The 18,384-nt window shown below is 40.1% G+C and overlaps 2 protein-coding genes across 3 annotated transcripts; one reads left to right on the top strand and one right to left on the bottom strand.

Annotated features, from left to right (window-relative positions):
- Positions 1-435: 435 nt before the first annotated feature.
- LOC139649176 (uncharacterized) lies at positions 436-6,508 on the bottom strand. The gene is made up of 13 exons (XM_071525507.1): positions 6,307-6,508; positions 5,812-5,931; positions 4,910-5,029; positions 4,095-4,214; positions 3,009-3,128; positions 2,654-2,862; positions 2,516-2,561; positions 2,306-2,439; positions 1,933-2,064; positions 1,650-1,764; positions 1,321-1,455; positions 1,085-1,210; positions 436-924 (listed from the first exon to the last, which is right to left on the bottom strand). Exons 1-13 carry the CDS (start codon positions 6,494-6,496, stop codon positions 800-802), a joined length of 1,692 nt encoding a protein of 563 aa, XP_071381608.1. The 5' UTR covers positions 6,497-6,508; the 3' UTR covers positions 436-799.
- A 966-nt stretch (positions 6,509-7,474) lies between these two features.
- ahi1 (Abelson helper integration site 1) lies at positions 7,475-18,020 on the top strand. 2 transcript variants are annotated; one of them, XM_071525505.1, is made up of 26 exons: positions 7,475-7,528; positions 7,662-7,786; positions 8,274-8,863; positions 8,988-9,073; positions 9,178-9,364; positions 9,657-9,849; positions 9,944-10,039; positions 10,132-10,317; positions 10,639-10,791; positions 11,265-11,397; positions 11,607-11,730; positions 12,269-12,498; positions 12,874-12,980; positions 13,198-13,316; positions 13,578-13,708; positions 13,822-13,962; positions 14,249-14,442; positions 14,556-14,601; positions 14,742-14,794; positions 15,360-15,480; positions 15,868-15,926; positions 16,088-16,150; positions 16,239-16,401; positions 16,491-16,576; positions 16,878-16,957; positions 17,360-18,020. In XM_071525505.1, the coding sequence occupies exons 1-26, from the start codon at positions 7,519-7,521 to the stop codon at positions 17,538-17,540; spliced, it is 3,657 nt and encodes a 1,218-aa protein (XP_071381606.1). In that variant the 5' UTR covers positions 7,475-7,518; the 3' UTR covers positions 17,541-18,020. The 2 variants fall into 2 exon arrangements, with proteins under 2 accessions (XP_071381606.1, XP_071381607.1); XM_071525506.1 differs by having other exon boundaries at positions 15,868-15,934; positions 16,090-16,150.
- Positions 18,021-18,384: the final 364 nt, after the last annotated feature.

Genomic DNA, 18,384 nt, shown 5'->3' with positions numbered 1-18,384 from the left:
GTTTGCTGGAAAATACAGTATATCCATGGTGGAAAGAGTTGTTTCTGTAAACTTTGACTTATTAAGTATGGCCATTATAACAATCACAACAATTTATCAGCCATATGCTTTAGCTTACTCCTGATATTTCTTGACAATGCTACTATTTAAGCACTTTTCCTTCCTCAGTTATGTCACTGTGGAATTAGAATAGATCAAGTGGCTGTTTGCGCTACTGTTAGGTTTTGAACAAAGAGTTTAGGTTGTTGGTGAAAGTTCACTTCCTGTCTTACTCCTTGATTTTGTGAAGTATAGCAATCACATATTTCAAAGCTGCTATGGAACTTAGTTCCCAAAGATTTTGCTTCAATTTTGTGTGTATTGTTTTAGAGAATACTGTGCACAAAGCATTTAATGCATTGACAGTTGCTTTGTTTGAAACTGTGCAATCATTTTACAAAGCAAGTTTGAAGTATAGGGGTTAAGGCAATTTATTGAAATAAAAAAAAGTATAAAAACAAATGTATCCAATCAATATTTGATCCTATAGTTTAAGTATTGCTTATAATTATCACTTGTTAACCTGTTAATATATGCCATCTTTGATTAAAGTTGATATTATGCAGCACGTCTGCCTCCTTTTTCAGTTCATTTGTTGACTATAATTATGACATGAAAAACAATTAAGTAAAATAAACACGTTAAAACATCAAACATGATATACAATGGCTGCTTATCCATACAATATAAAAAAAAGTATAAACACCTGATACAATCCACAGTATGCACATCTCAGTGTTTGTACTGAGTAAGACTAGGGTTAAGAAGGCTGAGAAAGGAGCTGAATCATTTGCAGCAGTCGTCTCGTTTCCTCTGTCTGCGCATGCACCTTCCAAAGCTGGATCTCCAGCTCGCTGCCAGCCAGTAGAGCTGAAAAGTCTCCATCTGCAGAGTGCAGCACAGCACACACCAGGCTGAGAGCTGAAATACTATGGATGACTATTTCAGATTGGCTCAGGAACAGCTAATGCTACTGTGATCAGACCAGTGGAATGGCTGCAATATTTTCAGCTGGTAAACGAGTAGTTACACAACAAATACAAACCTTTCTTGAGGGTGAATATGGTTACTATGCCCAGCTGCTGGAATTTAACGTCCTGGTTTCTGAGAAATATCAATAGGTATCCAGCCACAGCAGTGTAGTGAGGTCTCAGTAAATGGATGATCTCCCCTAGGTGAAGTAGTCCCATGAAAACAGAATAGTTAATAAGCATAATGTGCAATCAAACAGCTTGCTAGATGTTTAGTGTCAGTGGGTTGTACTGTTGTAAGTAACATTACCAGTCATTTGTAGTTTGCTTATGATGGCAGCAGAATTGTATGACAACTGAGGATTTCCCATTTGTCCAGACAACTTCACCAGTCCTGAAACTTGTTCTGATGTTATTGTCACTGACAAATTAGACTGCAGTGTATCTGAAACAGTGAGAAATCGTGGTGGAATGGAGATGATGAAATTATTATGTCTTGTTGGGTATCAAGGATACAAGGCATCATATTATGTAAAAGCCGACTTTAAAATCAGTAAATCTTTAAATGGATTATGTTCCACAACAAATGTTGAGCCAATAAAATGGACAAATACTAACTCACACATCCAGGTAACTCACCCCAGGTCATCAGATGATGTAAGCATGATGTCACACGGCGCAAAGTCTCATCTGAAATGACGGGAGACACGAGGACCTGGAGAAGTCCTGATACACAGCGACTTTCCATCACAGCCTAGATAACAGTGGCAGAGTTCATTTTCCACACACACAACTGAAATCTGTAGCAGTCTGAAGCACCATGCATAAACAACTCAGTCAGTAGTAAGATAAAATATATCTTATATTTTATCTTAAATATGATTGGACTGTCATGAAATAATGAATTGTAGCATTGGCCTACCTGCTGACCCATGCTGGAGCTACACCAGTTAGTGATTATGGTGGAGCTGTGCATGACAATAATGGAGCTGGATCTGTGATGATGGAGCAGCTGCCCTATCACGTCCAACAGTCCTTCACTCACCAGAACCTCCTGGGACCAAACAGAGTGAATACTGTAAACAGCATAGTCACTTCCAGCAACTGCGGCTCATTTTTTCTGTTGTGTGCCATGTGTTTGGTGCTGTGCTGCTTCTTATTTCATAGGATGCAAAAAGAATTCCCCAACAGACTAATAAATCATCATCATCAACCAGTTCACAGCTGTAAAAAATACAATTTCTATTTATCAATTTCATCACTATTATGATTATACTTTCTGTTGAAGGTCATACATTATTTGGTGGGTGTGCAGACAGTGTAGACAGCAGTGTTATTGCAGACTCTGTCCATGCAGCAGTAGGGGAGTTCAGCAGTGCCTTCAGAGGCAATACACATTCAAGCTCCATCAGCTGCTCCTGGATCAGAACTACAGATAAAATGACATACAGCATCAACCTCCTGTAAATGATGTCAACTACTGGCTTCATTGTTGTTATAATTACCATTCATTGAGAGGCTTTGTAGGCATCTGCATGCTTGGGCTGAATTCTGAAAATGGAATAAAAAGATTTTCATCGAGGGTGACTTAGTTGCTCCATTACCTTCAAAGCCAGCTATCAGTTACTAAGGTTACCAGTTACCTTTTGCACAGAGGAAGACATGAGAGTCGACAGAGACTTCAGCAAAAAATGACCCCCAATGCTAAGCAACTTGGGATGATGCTCCTGGACAGCAGCAATGTTGCACAGAGCGGAGCAGCTGTAAAACTGAACCTCAGAATCTGAGGACTGCAGCAGAAGCACCAGGACAGGAATGGCTCCTACTTGACATAAGATTCTTGTTGACCAGTCTGCAAAAGAAAGTATCAGGTAATATCTCCATGTTATACTAAGGAAAAGCAATATCATTTAATTTGAAAAATATGTCAACAGTCAAGCAGTGACGTCCATATTGTTGATGACAACATTGAAGACATTAAACCCCGCTCAAGCCCACCTGATTGTGTGAGATTCAACAGAGCCCAAGTTGCATTTTGTTGCACCTGAGGATCGTAGGACTTTGCTAAAACCAACAGTGGTATGATTCCATCAGCCACGATAGCCTCTCTGTTTGATTCTGTACAAAGAGAACAAAAAACACACACAACTAGAGCTGAACAATTCATAAAAAAAAAAAAATCATAATCGAAATATGAACTCATGCAATTTCCAAATCACAGAGGCTGCAATGAACTTCTTAAAAGAGAGGGGCGTCCAAAATGGATTTCTAAACAAGATATTTTTGGTCCATGAATCACAATATTGGTGAAAACCTTTCATCATACTCAAACTCAGCAAATCCTGCACACTGACATCTATTTTTAACAAACAAACAAACAATTTTAAAGTTCTAATTCTATATTTTTTGTCATTATCTTTAAGCCCTACACAACACACATTGATTCAGCTGATCTGGAACTATGCTGTTATGTCTCAAGGCAGTGATACACAGGCCAATGTTTTGGGCAAGCCTGATGGGCAACAGTGCCGAAGGAGTTGCCTCAGCATTGTTGCTGTAAGCGCACAAAAACTTATTGTATGGAAACATGTTAACATATGTTTATCTCTGTGTTTCACTTGACTGCCTGTTGTTGGGAGCACTGGCCGCATACATCGCCCCACAAGTATAACCAGCATTAGACAAGACTGGAATGTTGGCAAAGCAGAGACACATCTGATGAAGAAGCACATGGAACAGGATGTCCCACATACTACTCATGCTTTTTTTTCCCCATTTCACGCTCTCTCTGCCCCACCTTCCTCCTTCTTTGCTATATGTCATCCTCAGAATGTTGCCATTCATCTTGCAGCACAGGTTCATACGTGTAGCAGCGTACAGAATTACATATCCACTTACATATCCATACACAAGGACACTGATTGCAATGTTTTCAAAATGTGGGTAATGTTTTCTTTCTTCATTTCTGATTGTTTTTGGACGTACAAGGTTTTCATTCAAATGCAGGAATATGACATATAGAGAGGTATGAGAACATTTAACAATTTAAACTTCATTGAGAAACTCTTCCCTGTCCATACAAACCTGAGGAGGCCAGCATGGCGACACATGCACAGGAGTGACACTGAGCAGTGGCATCACCGGACTGGAACATCTCTAGAATGGGCACCAGCATCCCCATTTCAATCACCAACTCTTTACACACTGAAAAAACACAGTCATATTTCAGTGCACTAAACATTAGGAGCACCTGATCTTTTCATGAAATGCACAGGCCAGGTGATTCCAAGTGAAAGCTATGATGCCTTATTGATTTCACCGATTCAGCCCACTTAAGTCATGAAGCAGACATGTGACTGAAAAGAGAGGAGACAGGTTAAGGAGTGAATGTGATGGATGGAAACAGCTGAGAGCCACGTGGCCACAGTCTCAGCTAAAGACCAAAGTGATTGAGCTTTCTCCACCAGGCCGCTGGGCTCTGGAACAACCTGTCTGCCGAGATCAACTCAGTCTAAATACCTTTAAATGCACACTTTTTAGGCTTGCTTTTACTTGAACAATTACCTATAATTTTTATTCTTGTCTTAGTTATTCTGTGCTTTTGCTGTTGAGTTTTCTTTTATCCTCTTTACTTATTGCTCACATATGTATTTATCTTGTAAATCACTTTCTAACTCGATTTTGTAAGTGCTCTAAACATTACAAATTAAAAGGGGTATAGCTGAATAGAAGGTGTTCCTGATATGTTTACACTCAGTGTCATACATACATAGTTGTGTTTAAATATGTATATGTGTAGGATCAGGATCAGATACTAACAGTGGGGACATGCTACTAAACAATACTCAAACACAACAATATTTTAGATACAGAACAACCTAGTGATTCTTAACTCTTACCGTTATTCTTTACTAGCAGATTAACCAGGGATAAAGAGATAGTCTTTTGCACATCCAGATCAGCTGAGAAAAGCAAGGCCATGAATGGCTCCATGAAGGCTTCAGGTAGGGGAGACTCCACTGTAACACGCCATAACAAAGAGAGAGAGAGAAAAAAACAAACAATATTTAATTAGCTGGCACAATTGCTTGAAGAATCAGAATTTCATGAACCAGTTAAATTTCTTGGCTGCCAAAGTTATTTTTAGAATAGAAAAGACAGATCTAGTACAGGTTGGCTACAAGCTAAAATTGCTGGCAGAATTCACAGTCTAACTAGCTGATGCCAAAACTTTAAAATTAAGATTAAACATTTGGCTGGTGATTACTGTTAAGCCCTGATAGAGATATTGCACATCTGTTCTATTAAACTCAACCAAGTACACATAGTACGAGAATCTATTAATCTCCACCCTTATGGAAAGTATGTGGTTAGAAATTTGCATAATACTGGTCAGAACTTTTACTGAGTTTATCACTACAATGATGTGACATAGGAGAAACCTGTACTGCAAACAATAAAGTCACTCCACTGTCCCTGGTCACAAAAATGCATAATAATAATTAATATTGTGAGATATCGCAAAAAAAACAATTTGTTTTTCACTCAATGATACTTCAACCAAGCCCACACAGGCTGGGAATCCATTATCCTCCACCTCCACCCTTATGAAAAACATACGGTTGAAAATTTGCATGATACTGGTCATAACTGTCACAAAGCCTATCACTACAAAAGAAACCTGAACTGCAAACAATAGCTACAGTCACGTTTTATGTGTCACTGGTCAGCAAGTCATCATTACTGTGCAGATTGTGACAAGTCACACAAAAATCTTTTTTGTTTTTTTTCCCCCACTCACAATGATGACTAAGATGTAAATAATACATGGCTGCAGCCCTTTGTAGATCAGAGTTTTCTGAGGCTGCGAGTCTGTTCAGTGCTTGAAGACATTCTTCACTGAGCACAGGAGTTTCGTGATCTAAGAGAAGAAACAGAACAAGTTGTAATTAACAAATATGCCCAGGGTTGCATACTTTGGTGTTGATAAGTCAAAAAAGAAAACCTTTTTTTTGTTTGTTTTACATTGAATATACGAATCATGTAAATACTCCTAAGTTTTTATATTTTCATAAAAATACACTTTTTGTAACATCCATCTGTCTGGTGCTGCTTACTATAATTAATTAATAATAATTATATTAGACATCTGAATCCTAAATAGGCTATTTATATCAACTCAAAATGTGGATAAACTTTATTCCACAAATAAAAAGTGAGTAAAGTGGTTTAGGTGTGTTTACACTCCACAACATCATAGCATCAAGGACAAAAGATCGATAAATTATTTCCCTACCATTACACAGGTGGTGTAGTGAGGACAACTCATGTCTCGTCTTCCTCGAAGCTGCCCTCCTCAGACAGGTGCACTGGGCGAGCTCTGTGATAAAGTCCTTTATTTTTTCCTCCAACTCCATGCAAACTCTCCTCAAATGAGCAGTGAAAGCTTTGAGCAATTGGGCACATTTGTCACAAAGTCCAGCCATGGCTGCATCTTCAATAATCGCACTTAGGGAGCCTGCCTGCTTCAACTTCACACGGCCAGGAGCCAGCACAAAGACACACCTAGTGAAACGTCACGTGACCGAAAGACCATTGCCGTGTGATTATTGTGCGTCTGTTATTGTCCGATAATGATAAAAAAACAAAAAATAAAAATTGGAAAATTTGATTGACAAGCAATCCATACCTATCAAAGGTCCAAAATGGAGAACGTGTTTATAAATACATTGTATAGAATTTATTGTGTGTCGATATGTTACATCGTATCAGATTATAATTTTACAGGACCACGTTTATCTTCTCCTCACTTGAGTATTTTTTATTTTTTATTTTTATTTTTTACAAAAGTTGCTGTAATTAAAGGAAATCACACAGTTGTCAGGATTTGGGCAGAGATTCTTCTGTCCTCAAACCTCATTGGTGGAATCTCTGTTTGAGCTGCGTCACGCTCCTCCCTCCGCTTCCACCTTGTTGTTGTGGTTGACTTGGAAACCATCGCAGCGTTGTTGTTGGGGTTGGAGAAGATCCCAATCACTGCAGGCTAGCTACTTGCAGTTAGCTGCTAGCTAGTTTTCCAAAGGTATAGTTTTGGGGCTTGGTTTTGTTTCGTTAGGCTCAGACCGTTTAAGCGACCGTTTAAGCTACCTAAACCTAACGTAAACAAACTTAGCATGCTATATTAGGCACTATTAGCTAACGTTAGCCAGCTAACTAACGTATCTAACGGTAGCTAACCGTTAGCTTATCGCTAAGGGTATTTTCCTTAGCTAAGCACATGCCATAGAAAACATGATGTTTGTCGTTACGGTTTTTGTTCCTGTGGTCTCCTTCAAATTGCTACAACTAATTTAGCGAACTAACTAATTGTAACTAATTGTATCCCCAAAACCAACGTTAGATTAACGGAGTAACGTTAGCCCTGTTTGTAACGTTATTTTTAGATTAAAGCCTCCCTCCTTGGTTGAGTCTCTTGTGCACATGATGAGAGAGATTTCGGTGCCTGACAATGCCAGCAGGTGAGCTCCTTGCTATCCACACACATACACACACGCACACACTTACTGTATAATGCATCTATGTAGTAGTTACAGGACTGTTGACACCTTACCAGGTCCAGGTTGCTTACTACAGGCTGTATCATTTCTACAGGTGAAAGTGAAGCCCGGGCAAAGACCCGGGACAGATTCAATGAGGTGTTCAAGAAATACACTGACCCTCCAAAAGAGAAGAAAAAATTGAAGAAGAAAAGTTCGGAACCTCAGGAGGCCATTGTGGTATGTTGCTCTGATACATGCTGTTCTCCCTTTGTATGGGACAGAACACATCAAACCAAACCCACACCAAAATCTGATAGTTTAGTGTTTGATTCCTTATTGACAAATACCCATACATTGTAGAACATGACTTAAGACCTTTTTGAATCATTCTGGTCCACTGGAAAATTCAGCATACATATGACCCACCAAACAGCACTTATTATATAGAAATTCAGCTTTTATACCCAGTTGTGTAGTATTCCTTCATCCTCTTCCACCAAAATACAGTGTGGGGTGCAGTACAAAGTAATTTTAAAGGTTGACATTTTATTTTGTTTGTGGGAGAGAGAACGATCTATCTGGACCATATAGTGCAATAAAACAGGTACTATGAGGTGTTTGAGCACTAGAAAGTTGCCTCCACACTTTCATGCAAAACAATTAATTTTACAAGTATACATGTGTGTTTCTACTTAGCTCTTCCTGTTCCCTGCTTCTTTTTCAGCTTCAGACTCTAAAAAAGAATTTCAACCTTGAGAAAGACACAGAAGAGGATGAGACCATCCTCCAGAACACGTACCACCCCGAACGGGGAAGCCCTCGCTTCACCAAGAACAAGCGCAGAGAGAGGGAAATAGCAGAGAAGTTTAATATCAACAACAGTGGAAGCCAAGAGGAGACTCAAACATCTAAAGGCAAGAGAAAGAATAAGAGGGACCTTCCCTCACCCCCTGTGCTTGAGGACACCCCAAGTTACTTCCAGAAAGACAGCAGTAAGGATGCAGATGCCTCCAAGTCTGAGATCTCTTTGGAGCCAGATGGTATTGGTGGTGGAAGGGAACCAAAGCGAAGAAGTAAGAAGGGGAGGAGTAAAGAGGATGTGGAGGCCAAGGCAGAGAGCCAGGTGGTGGACGCCGAGGACGAGCTGCTGCATGAATACCAGCAGCAGATTGCACAGGAGGAGGAGAGGACTGTGAAAAAGACAACTGTCAAAAAAACAGACAAGAATGCTGCCTCCCAAGATGTACTGAATAATGATGTCGGGAAGAAGAAAAAGAAGAAGCTGAAATCTGTAAATACTGAGTCGGAAATAGGGTGAGTAGAACTACTCATATCACGTTGGATTTGTCTTATTTCACAGTCAGTTATTACAGTGACAGATTTTCAGCAGCATGTAGAGGTAACTGAGAAAGAGATTTAATACTTTCCCCACCACCAGGGATCAAGATGAAGGTGCAGAGCCGGATGTTGATATGGAAAATGAAGCTGAATCCAAGGGAAAGAAGAAGAAGAGGAGAAAGCAAGGTAATGGGAAGCTAATTGTAAGAAAAGTATTTACCAAGTTCCGTTAAAAACTTGTTACAGTGTACAATGTGGGTGAATATTGTGTCTTATTTTCCTATTTTTAGTTGTCAAGGAAGACAGTGAAACAGAGGTAGAAGTACCACAGAGACCAACCTTTGATGACAGCCTCGTGCTGGGAGTGTATGTCCACAGGACAGACCGCCTCAAGACTGACCTACTGATCTCACACCCCATGGTGAAGATCCATGTTGTTGATGAGATCACCGGGCAATATGTGAAGAAAGAACACAGGTGAGAGTGGATACTCCGAGGCTATGTTATTGCAATTCAGTGTTTCCTCTGTAATTTTATGTATTTCTAGTGCAGGTTGCAGGCCCTCTTTGGATATTTTATTATAATTTGAAATATTAGGACCACGGTTATTTGTGTTTTAGGGAAATCTAGCTAAGTATTTCACAGTGGAGGTACTGGGCTTGCTGTGATTTTTGTAACTGCTGAATGAATAAAATATAAACCCTATAATTGCACAGCTTCAAAATTTATATCTGCTTAAAATGCATTATGTCCTTCTCATGTTTTTTAGTGATCGACCAGTCTCCTCATTTTATGAGCAGGAAAACGTTGACCATATTCTTCCAATCATGACCCAGCCTTTTGACTTCAAGAAGAATAAATCAACCGTCCCTGATTGGGAGGAGCAGATCATCTTCAATGAACGCTTTGGTTACTTTGTTCAGGATAACGATGAAAGCCCCAGGGTTATACTCTTCTTTGAAGTAAGAGACATTTAATTAATTTAGAAATGTTCAATTTTGAAGCCAGTTTAAATGTAGCGGTCTGAGATTTGTTTAATTGAAATGTGTCCTACAGATCCTGGATTTCATGACTATGGAAGAAGCAAGAGCCAATGTTGATGTAGACAAGCATGAGCGAGGATTCAGAAAAATTGCGTGGGCATTCCTGAAGGTGCAACATTTGGCCAGGCCATTGAGAAGAATTTTTTTTTTTTTTAATTGTTTTTTGTAATGCTTATTTTCATTTTCCCCTGTATCTTTTAGCTTGTAGGCACGAATGGTGTGCTGAACATCGACAGTAAACTTCGCCTCCAGCTCTTCTGCCCTCCTGCCCGGGCAAAGAGACAACCTAAAACAATCGAGGTGGTAGACTGGTGGAGGAGATACGCCCGAAACAGATACACATCGACCCTTTACGTTACTCTAAAAGGCATTAAGCTCCCTGAGCATGTAAGTTTGTTGCTGTATTCTAACTGCTACTTTTTAATCATGAATGTTTCACATGCTACCAACTGCTGACTAGTATTGTGTACTTCTTTTTCTGCACTTGACAAATATTAATAGACTGGCCAGACTTAAAGCTGCAAATGTTTATAACTTCCATGATGTGTATTATGTTTTCTGTGCTGGCCTTTGCAAAATGAACATCTTTTGGGACAGTGACTAGTGTCATATGTCATATGTTGTGGTGACATTCCAGTGTACAATTTAAAGAACATCAAGCCTCTAGTGGGTTTAGTAATATGTGGTTGTATGGTTTTTGTTCTGCAGGTGGACCCCAGTATCCGTTCTATGATGGCGCTGCAAGAGGAGAGGGGCAGCACCTCCTACAGCGAACTGCAGAGTGAAGTCACCAAGAGAAGCCTGACACAGCATCTAGACAGCAAGCCCTCTGTCTTGAGATGGAGCAGGATGCCTGGTCAGGTTGGTAGTGTCAGAAATTATTGAACAGATGTCGAAAGAATATCTTGACTGTTGCATCATATGAATTCCTGCATTATAAACTAACCTTCGCTATGATTTGGTTATTTTCTGAATGTAATAAACAGACCTGATCAATAGTAGTTGCAAAAAATTCTTGGAGATTGTTTTAACCTTCATGGACTACCAGATAGATAGGGTTCACTGCATCGGGACAAGATAGGATAGTGTCAGGTAAGTTCTTTATTGTGGAAAAGTTATTCAAAGATAGATAAGACAAGACAAGATATTCAAATACTTCCCTATGATTGTCTCAAATCTTTGGCGCTCATGGTATTGTCCCTTGTGAAACCCCACCCATCTTGCACGTAGGTAGGCTAAAACAAACTCGAAGTATTTGCAAATACTGTTTGACCCAGGTCTGGTCATCATAAATGTTTGACTTAAGAAATCTTACAGGAGTTTTTGTGTTGAAGGTCTGTCGGATTCCCAACAAGCCCGTACTGTCATTCCGTGGCGGTCAGATGGGCTGTTTCACCGTGCGCTTCTCTCACGCCGGGACAATACTGGCTGCTGCTTGTGCTGACAGAGATGCTTTCCCTGTTGTAGGTAAGCAGCGCCCCATCTGTGCACTAGCTTCCTCTCTTCACACTCCACTTGGCAGCTCAGCAGAAATCTCCAGCTGATTTACTTGCGGTTTATAAACAGTGATCATGAGCAGCACTGGAAATTGAAGCCAAGAGTCTGCAGCTTTCAAGCTTATATGAAAATTTTGAAATAAACTCTACAAACAATAACCTGGTCTTGTACTGTTTCAGTGTATGAGATCCCCTCTGGCAAGGTTTTAGCTGCCTTCAGTGGCCATCTCAGCATCGTCTATGATCTCTGCTGGTCCAGAGACGACCGGAGCCTCTTGTCAGCCTCCTCTGATGGAACTGTCAGGTAACTATCTATGTATCAGATAAAGAATAGGTAGAATTGATATCAAGTTCAAGTTTGTTTATTTGTCATATACACAGCATACACAGGGTAAGCAGCGCAATGAAATGCTAGTATGCTGGGTCCTCTCATATAAAAAGAATAGGAACATATAATTCACATAGATAAAGACTTAAAATAAGGAATCCAATTAAAATAGAAAAACATACATAAGAACAGAATATTGTAGTGCAAGTTATGGCTAGGATGTGAATGAAACACTTGTGCACAAGGTGTCACTGTCGGTGGCTGAATTTCTGTAATAGCTGTTTTTCACAGCACCTCTAGGGGGAGTAAGCGCTCCTCTTATGTGTCGTTTGTTGTCCCTGTCATTATGGTACCAGTGACACAGCATGCTTTCAGAGGCAGTCCGTGCCAGTGGTGATTGTTTGGCTCAATAGTATTATTCATGGAGCACATTTTTCTTTGCATAAAATAATATTTGCTTTATTCCATTTTTTCCTCATGGAATGATTAACAGATTCTCACATTCTTCCCTCAGAGAGTGGAATGTGGAGAGACTCCTGGGGATCGCCCAGAAGGTGCTCCCTCACCCGTCGTTTGTGTACTGTGCCCAGTACCACCCCACGGCCCAGAACCTGGTGGTGACAGGCGGCTACGACTGTCTGGTACGGGTGTGGAGGCTGGATGTTCATGACGTGAACGGCCAGCTGCTCCAGGAGTTCGAGGGTCACAGCAGTTTCATCAACGTGGCTTGCTTTGACTCTGAAGGTATGGTGTTCACAACAGCATACAAACAGTGAGATATCCACCATTTGATAAAAAATTACGTCTGCACTTACAAAATGATTGATTGCATAGAATTTAAAAAAAAATACAGATGCGCCTATGAAAAGCAATAGGTAAGTTGAGTCCTTGGTTTACAAAAACACTTTTATACAGTGGATCCACTGTATTTAAGAAATATTGAATGATGAACTTGAGATAAGGATTTATTTTTCCAAATTGTAATACAGCTTTATGGAAATTAACTCTTCAGGTAGCCTATATTGTTTTGTTTTGTGATGTGAATGAAGAAAATTATTTATTGATGGATACAGCTGTACGTTCTCATGGTAGATGTTCATTGTGTTGTATTTGTTTTAGGAAGGAGAATGTTCTCTGCAGACAATGCGGGTCTAATCATTGTCTGGAAAACCTTGGTAAATGACAGTAAGCAGCGGCAGCCATGTCATCGCTGGTGTATAGAGAAGGTACAGAATAAATACTTTGTAATATTTATTCTTTATAGCTTCCAAACTTTAAGCTCTATATGTAGATACCATAGATTGTAGACTCCCTAGATGCTGGTTTGAGTAGGAATAAATATCCATAGAACAATGAAAATATTCTACCACTCACTGAAAGGCTTCCTCTTGTGCAGCAGAATAATTTAATCACTTTGAAATTCTACGTTTTGTCTCTGGGCAGAAAATCGATGAGAGTGACCTCAACGGTATCCCCATTAACATGTTGGAGGTCCATCCAAACGGCCGTCGCCTGCTCATCCACGCCAAAGACAGTGTCCTGAGGGTGATGGATTTGAGAATGTAAATATGATGAGATGAAACTTTAATGGGTCATTGCAGCAGCAAATGGCAATATGATACAGCAAGGAAAAATATAATCTTAGGCACAATGTATCATTGAAAAGTATGAGGAACGATAGAATTTTGTTTTCCAGTACAATTGTTGTTTGGGTCCTTGTGAAATAAAAATGTTGAACTTTTTTGTTCAAACTTGGGAGTCTGTAACTTTCCTTTGACTGAAAGCATGTAACTTGTCATTTATCTGTTATCTGTCTCTTTCAGACTGGCCGTCAAGAAGTATACCGGTGCTACGAACTACAGAGAGAGGATCTACAGCACTTTCACTCCCTGTGGGAACTTCATCTTTTCTGGTAGCGAGGATGGGATGGCCTATGTTTGGAATGCCGAAACTGGTGAGGATCATGTGCCTTTCCTCTGAAATAGCAGCCAATCTGTTCATGAAAGTATTATTGACAGTACTCTGCATAGAGGTTCAAGCTGCCGGATGTTTCGTCTGTTTTCCCAGGCGACCAGGTGGCGGTGTATTCGGAGCTTTGTTACCCCACGGCTCTCCGCGGTGTGGCATTCCACCCGCATGAGAACATGGTCGCTTTCTGCGCCTTCGGTCAGAGCCAGCCTGTCCATGTGTACCTGTACGACCGCAAAGGTTAGCTCTTTCCTCGGTGAAAAACTCATGTGACTAGTGCCATTTTTCTTTTGCCTGAATCCAGCCCCTGAATCTCTCATTTACCTCACTTTTTTCAAAATTTGAATCAGAATGTTATTTGAAGATAGGTCAGGCAAAGTGATGTTGATGTTTGCTCCCACAGCACATTTGCAGCTTCTCCTCATTCTTACTTTAAGTCAGTTCAATGGCAACACAAAGGCACAGATATACAGAAATAATTATATTGAGCTGAGAATATGTCTTTAGGTCTTTCTGTTCTGTGCAGTTTCCCAGCTGGAGGTGCAGAATATGAAAGGAGGGAGCAGATGTGCTTCTGTTGACACTAAAACCTTGAGAAACACACCTGAGCCTTCAGTGTTCCAGGACACGTCTACTTCTTCAGCCATGGATCAGTATGCCCAAGCAACAAGACTGTCACTGAAAATGCAGCGTGTCAAAGAGAAACTGGATTCAGTTCTTGTAAATACTCACTCTGTATTGTTTTGGCATGTGGTGTTAGATATAGTTTAAAATTCTTATTACCCTCAGAAATACAGTATGCTCCAAAACTTACCCTTTCAAACCATTTGTAGGAACCACATCAAAGATCCTCAACTCCTGGATACATGTATGAACAAGGTACGCATTTTAGATAGGCGTTTTCTTATTGCCTTGTTGATGATATCATATCATGATACCATGGTATGCTGTGTTTGTGCAACAGTGTGGTGCCGTCTAACCATTGACATTGAAAAATACATTGTGTTTGTGGTTTACAGAGAAAGTGGGCATGACTCACATGGGGAGGAGCTTGACATTGGACGCTGGAACAGTGAGCATTGTGATCTTGACCTCTGTACACCTTTTTAAACGTAACCTCTGTACACTTTGGTTTCACTGAGGCCATAGATGATAGAGTATAATGAAAAGCTATTTAAGTTGACATTCATTTTGTTCTCTAACTATAATCTCTGGTTGAACCTAATTTTTTCTTCGGTTTCCCCTCAAGTACTGAAGACTTATAAAGAAGTCAGTGTATCTTAGGTTATATACTGTACATTTTCTTTATCTGCTAATTCTAACACATCATTTCAGTTAGTGGGTGTGTATGTTGAATGATCTGCTGAAATTACCATTAAGCCCTTTGTAAACCAGATTTTCCAGTTAGCTAGCATGACGTATTTGATATTAACGGAAACCTTAAAATCTCTTCTTCAATTCAGTCTCAACTTCGAGCAGTGTACATGTAAAGGCTGACCACGAAAATCACATTGTGATGCCTGTGTAGGTCTATATGGAATGGATAGTAGTTAGTAAATTATTACCATTACAAGTGAGTATTAGTGAAATCCTTAAATGCAAATACAGCTATGTAACTTGAGTCCACCCTTTTCCAGATGGGATTAAATGTCTCGTTACCACCTCCGTCTCTCCTGTCACCGCACTCCAAGCTGCAGCTCTCTGGTTCTCTGGCAGAGCAGCTTATCCCCCAGGCTGTGGCCCTGAGCAGCCAAAACCGTGAGTAGCTCTACAGTTAATCACACTGTTATTTGCCCTTAACTTAAGAAGGCCTCTGCTGCAACTCTATGAGGTATGAGGTCCAATATTTGCAAAGAAATTAAAGTTGCACAAATGAGCTTAGGGCCAGCTCACACAGAGCAAAACTTGCAGGGAATTCCAATAACAAAGCACGGCAGGGATTTAACAAGACTGAACACTCCCAGCCTCAGTATTGTAGTTGAGAACCTCTAGAAGCATGTACACCGTTCACAGGGACAAAGATGGACCTCTTGTAATTTTCACTTGTGTCCGTAGGTGATCACTGCAAACACAAGTTGTTGGATTGAGTTGTAGTGTAATATGACATATTTATGGTTTGTCTTGTTTTTTTCCCTGTGATTTCAGGTGGTTTCAGTCCAGTGGGTCAGCGTCTGAAAGGAGCTGCATCTCTCAGGCTACAGACAGTAAGGCTGTTTTATAAGTCTATCACTTTTTGTGATTGTTTCTTTTCTGTTTTTCTCTCTCTCTGTTTGTTGAATCTTAAGATGAACATTACTGTACTGATTACACAGTAGTCAACTAATACTTCAGTGTCCACCAAAAATGCTACTTCTTCTTCCTTTAGAGCCTCCCTGATCATGTTTCTCCAGGCCGTATGGAAACAGATTCTGCTCCCATTCAACAAACAGTAAGTATCCACTGTAAGAATTTGCTGAATCACATGCAAACTTTTCCCTGTCCTTTTCAATGGCTCTACCTTTGTTTTCCTTTCTTAGGTTGTCTCGCTGTATGACTACAGTGCAAACCGGTCTGATGAACTGACTGTACACCGTGGTGATGTCATCCATGTCTTGTACAAAGACAACGACAGCTGGTGGTTTGGGCGTCTGCCCAATGGACAGCAGGGTTATTTTCCTGCTACTTACGTAGCAGAGGAGAGTGAGTGGCTGCTGTTTTATTGTTTTATTGATACTGTATATGAACCCTCTGAATGTGGCGCAAGATGCTGACGTACGCTGTTGTTGCAGGAGATTTCAATGAAGGAGTGTCTCAGTCCTTAGAGGCAGACACTGTCTTTTCCGAAGGGACTGTTGAGAGGTCAACACCAACCAAGGTGAGGAGACATAATGATTCACTGGTATCTCCTGATTCAGAATCTTGTCCTTATATTAGTGATGGATGTGGGGTAAGGGATAGTGATGTTGTTGAATGGGCGGTATGCATTCTCTGCAAACCAGATGCAGTCTCTCGTTTGTATGTTGTTTCTTTGTTTCTGTTTCTATTTCTGTATATCGAATTGTTTAGCACAAAAAAAGATCATGCATGATGATCGTGGTCTGTCTGGCATTTTACTAGATCTATTTTTTTTCTGTCCATCCCCTTCTTCTCATTTAAATCTTTTTCCCCTCTCCAAGGTATCAGCAGCGATTAGTTCCTCTGGAGAACTTAGGTTTCTTTCCGAGCAAGACACCGACCCTGAGTTGACTGATACCAAGTAAGCGGCTCTCTTCGCTATCACTGTGCTCAAATCTTCCTGATTACATTCATTTTCAAACTCAAAGTGCATGGTTATTGAACACTGCATAAGGCTACTCAGTACAGGATGTTAGATTTTCTTGACAGGACCATGCTGGATCCTTTATAGTTTAGAATGCAGAATTTTGGATTATGGTTTTGTAGCCACTGAACAGTTTTAACTTCAAACAAAACAAACTAATCAACTAAGGAGAAACACCACCAGTGCCACGAATACTGTTCACCTTTCTGGGATTCCAACAGTCTCATTGCCTCTCCCTTCCTCATGAGTCTTGGACCATAACTCTTCAAATTCCTATTTACAGAGATGGCCTGGTGATTAGTCGATTTTAAAGCCCTTGTTTGCTTGTGTCTTCCAAAGAGCTAAAAGGAAGAAGAAGGTGAAAAAGCTTGGAGTGCCATTATCGCCCTCTCAGGCCACATCTTCAGATCCAGAGGCTCCATGGTCAACGAGCAGCAGGAGGAGAGCCAGATCGACAGACAGACCTCTCCCAAAGAGACCGACAGGCCGGGCCAACGGCGCCTTCGAGCCTGATGCCTAAACTCATGGCATGGACACGCTGACATGAATGTTACCAATTGGAGCGCTTTCATGCATTATTCCTTTTGGTCAAGTAAAAGATATTTTTATAAGGACAACAGGTCTTCCTGTTGTGTTGTATTTTTATTTTTAGATGTTTTCCTTGTAGATGTTTTTATATTAAGAAATGCCTCTTAAAGAGTCAGTATGTCCATATAATGTATTTTCAGACTGCTGTCTTCAAATATAGCATTCTACAATCCTGGGGATTGTATTTTTTTATGTTTTATATTTTATAATTATTTATTGTAGTCATACCTGAACTCTTGTATAAATTTTTACTGACCATAGATGAAGAGACACTTCTGTCACATTATAGATCTATTTTCTTAGCCTGTAAGAGATTAAGGTTTGAGTACTCCATTTCTTCAGAACTACAGTATATAAGTTCACAGATTTCTTTACTAGTTGCCAAGTGTGTATTGTTAGTTCACCTGTTACTATAAACCTTTTGTAAAGTCACATTTGGATATCTAGCAATTTTGTTGAATAAATATACAGTATACATTTTGTTTTTGTGGAGCTTACTCATGAAACATTCAAGATACTGATGCTCCTGATGCTCAGTATCCTAAAAGGTCCCTCCTTGTTACACATTTTGATGTGCTACAAAATGATTTTAAAATTTAATTTGGGAGTTTGACATCTATGCCAAGTAGCCACAAGTCAAAGTGGAGAGTGTTTCCTAGAAATGTATGTGAATGCTTACAGTTCAAATAACAGGAAATCTAATTTAAGAATTCGTCCACTTGGTTTCCCAAAGTGTAAACTGACCAATGGGCAAAAACAATAGCATTGGCATATTA

The sequence above is a fragment of the Centroberyx affinis genome, unplaced genomic scaffold (genome assembly GCF_046629955.1).
Source record: "Centroberyx affinis isolate AG114_WGS23_722 - 3 ecotype Tasmania unplaced genomic scaffold, CSIRO-AGI_Caff_v1 ptg001299l_1, whole genome shotgun sequence".
Taxonomy (NCBI): domain Eukaryota; kingdom Metazoa; phylum Chordata; class Actinopteri; order Beryciformes; family Berycidae; genus Centroberyx; species Centroberyx affinis.
The sequence above is the reverse complement of the archived record's forward strand: the minus strand, read 5'-3'. Positions and strand labels throughout refer to the sequence as shown.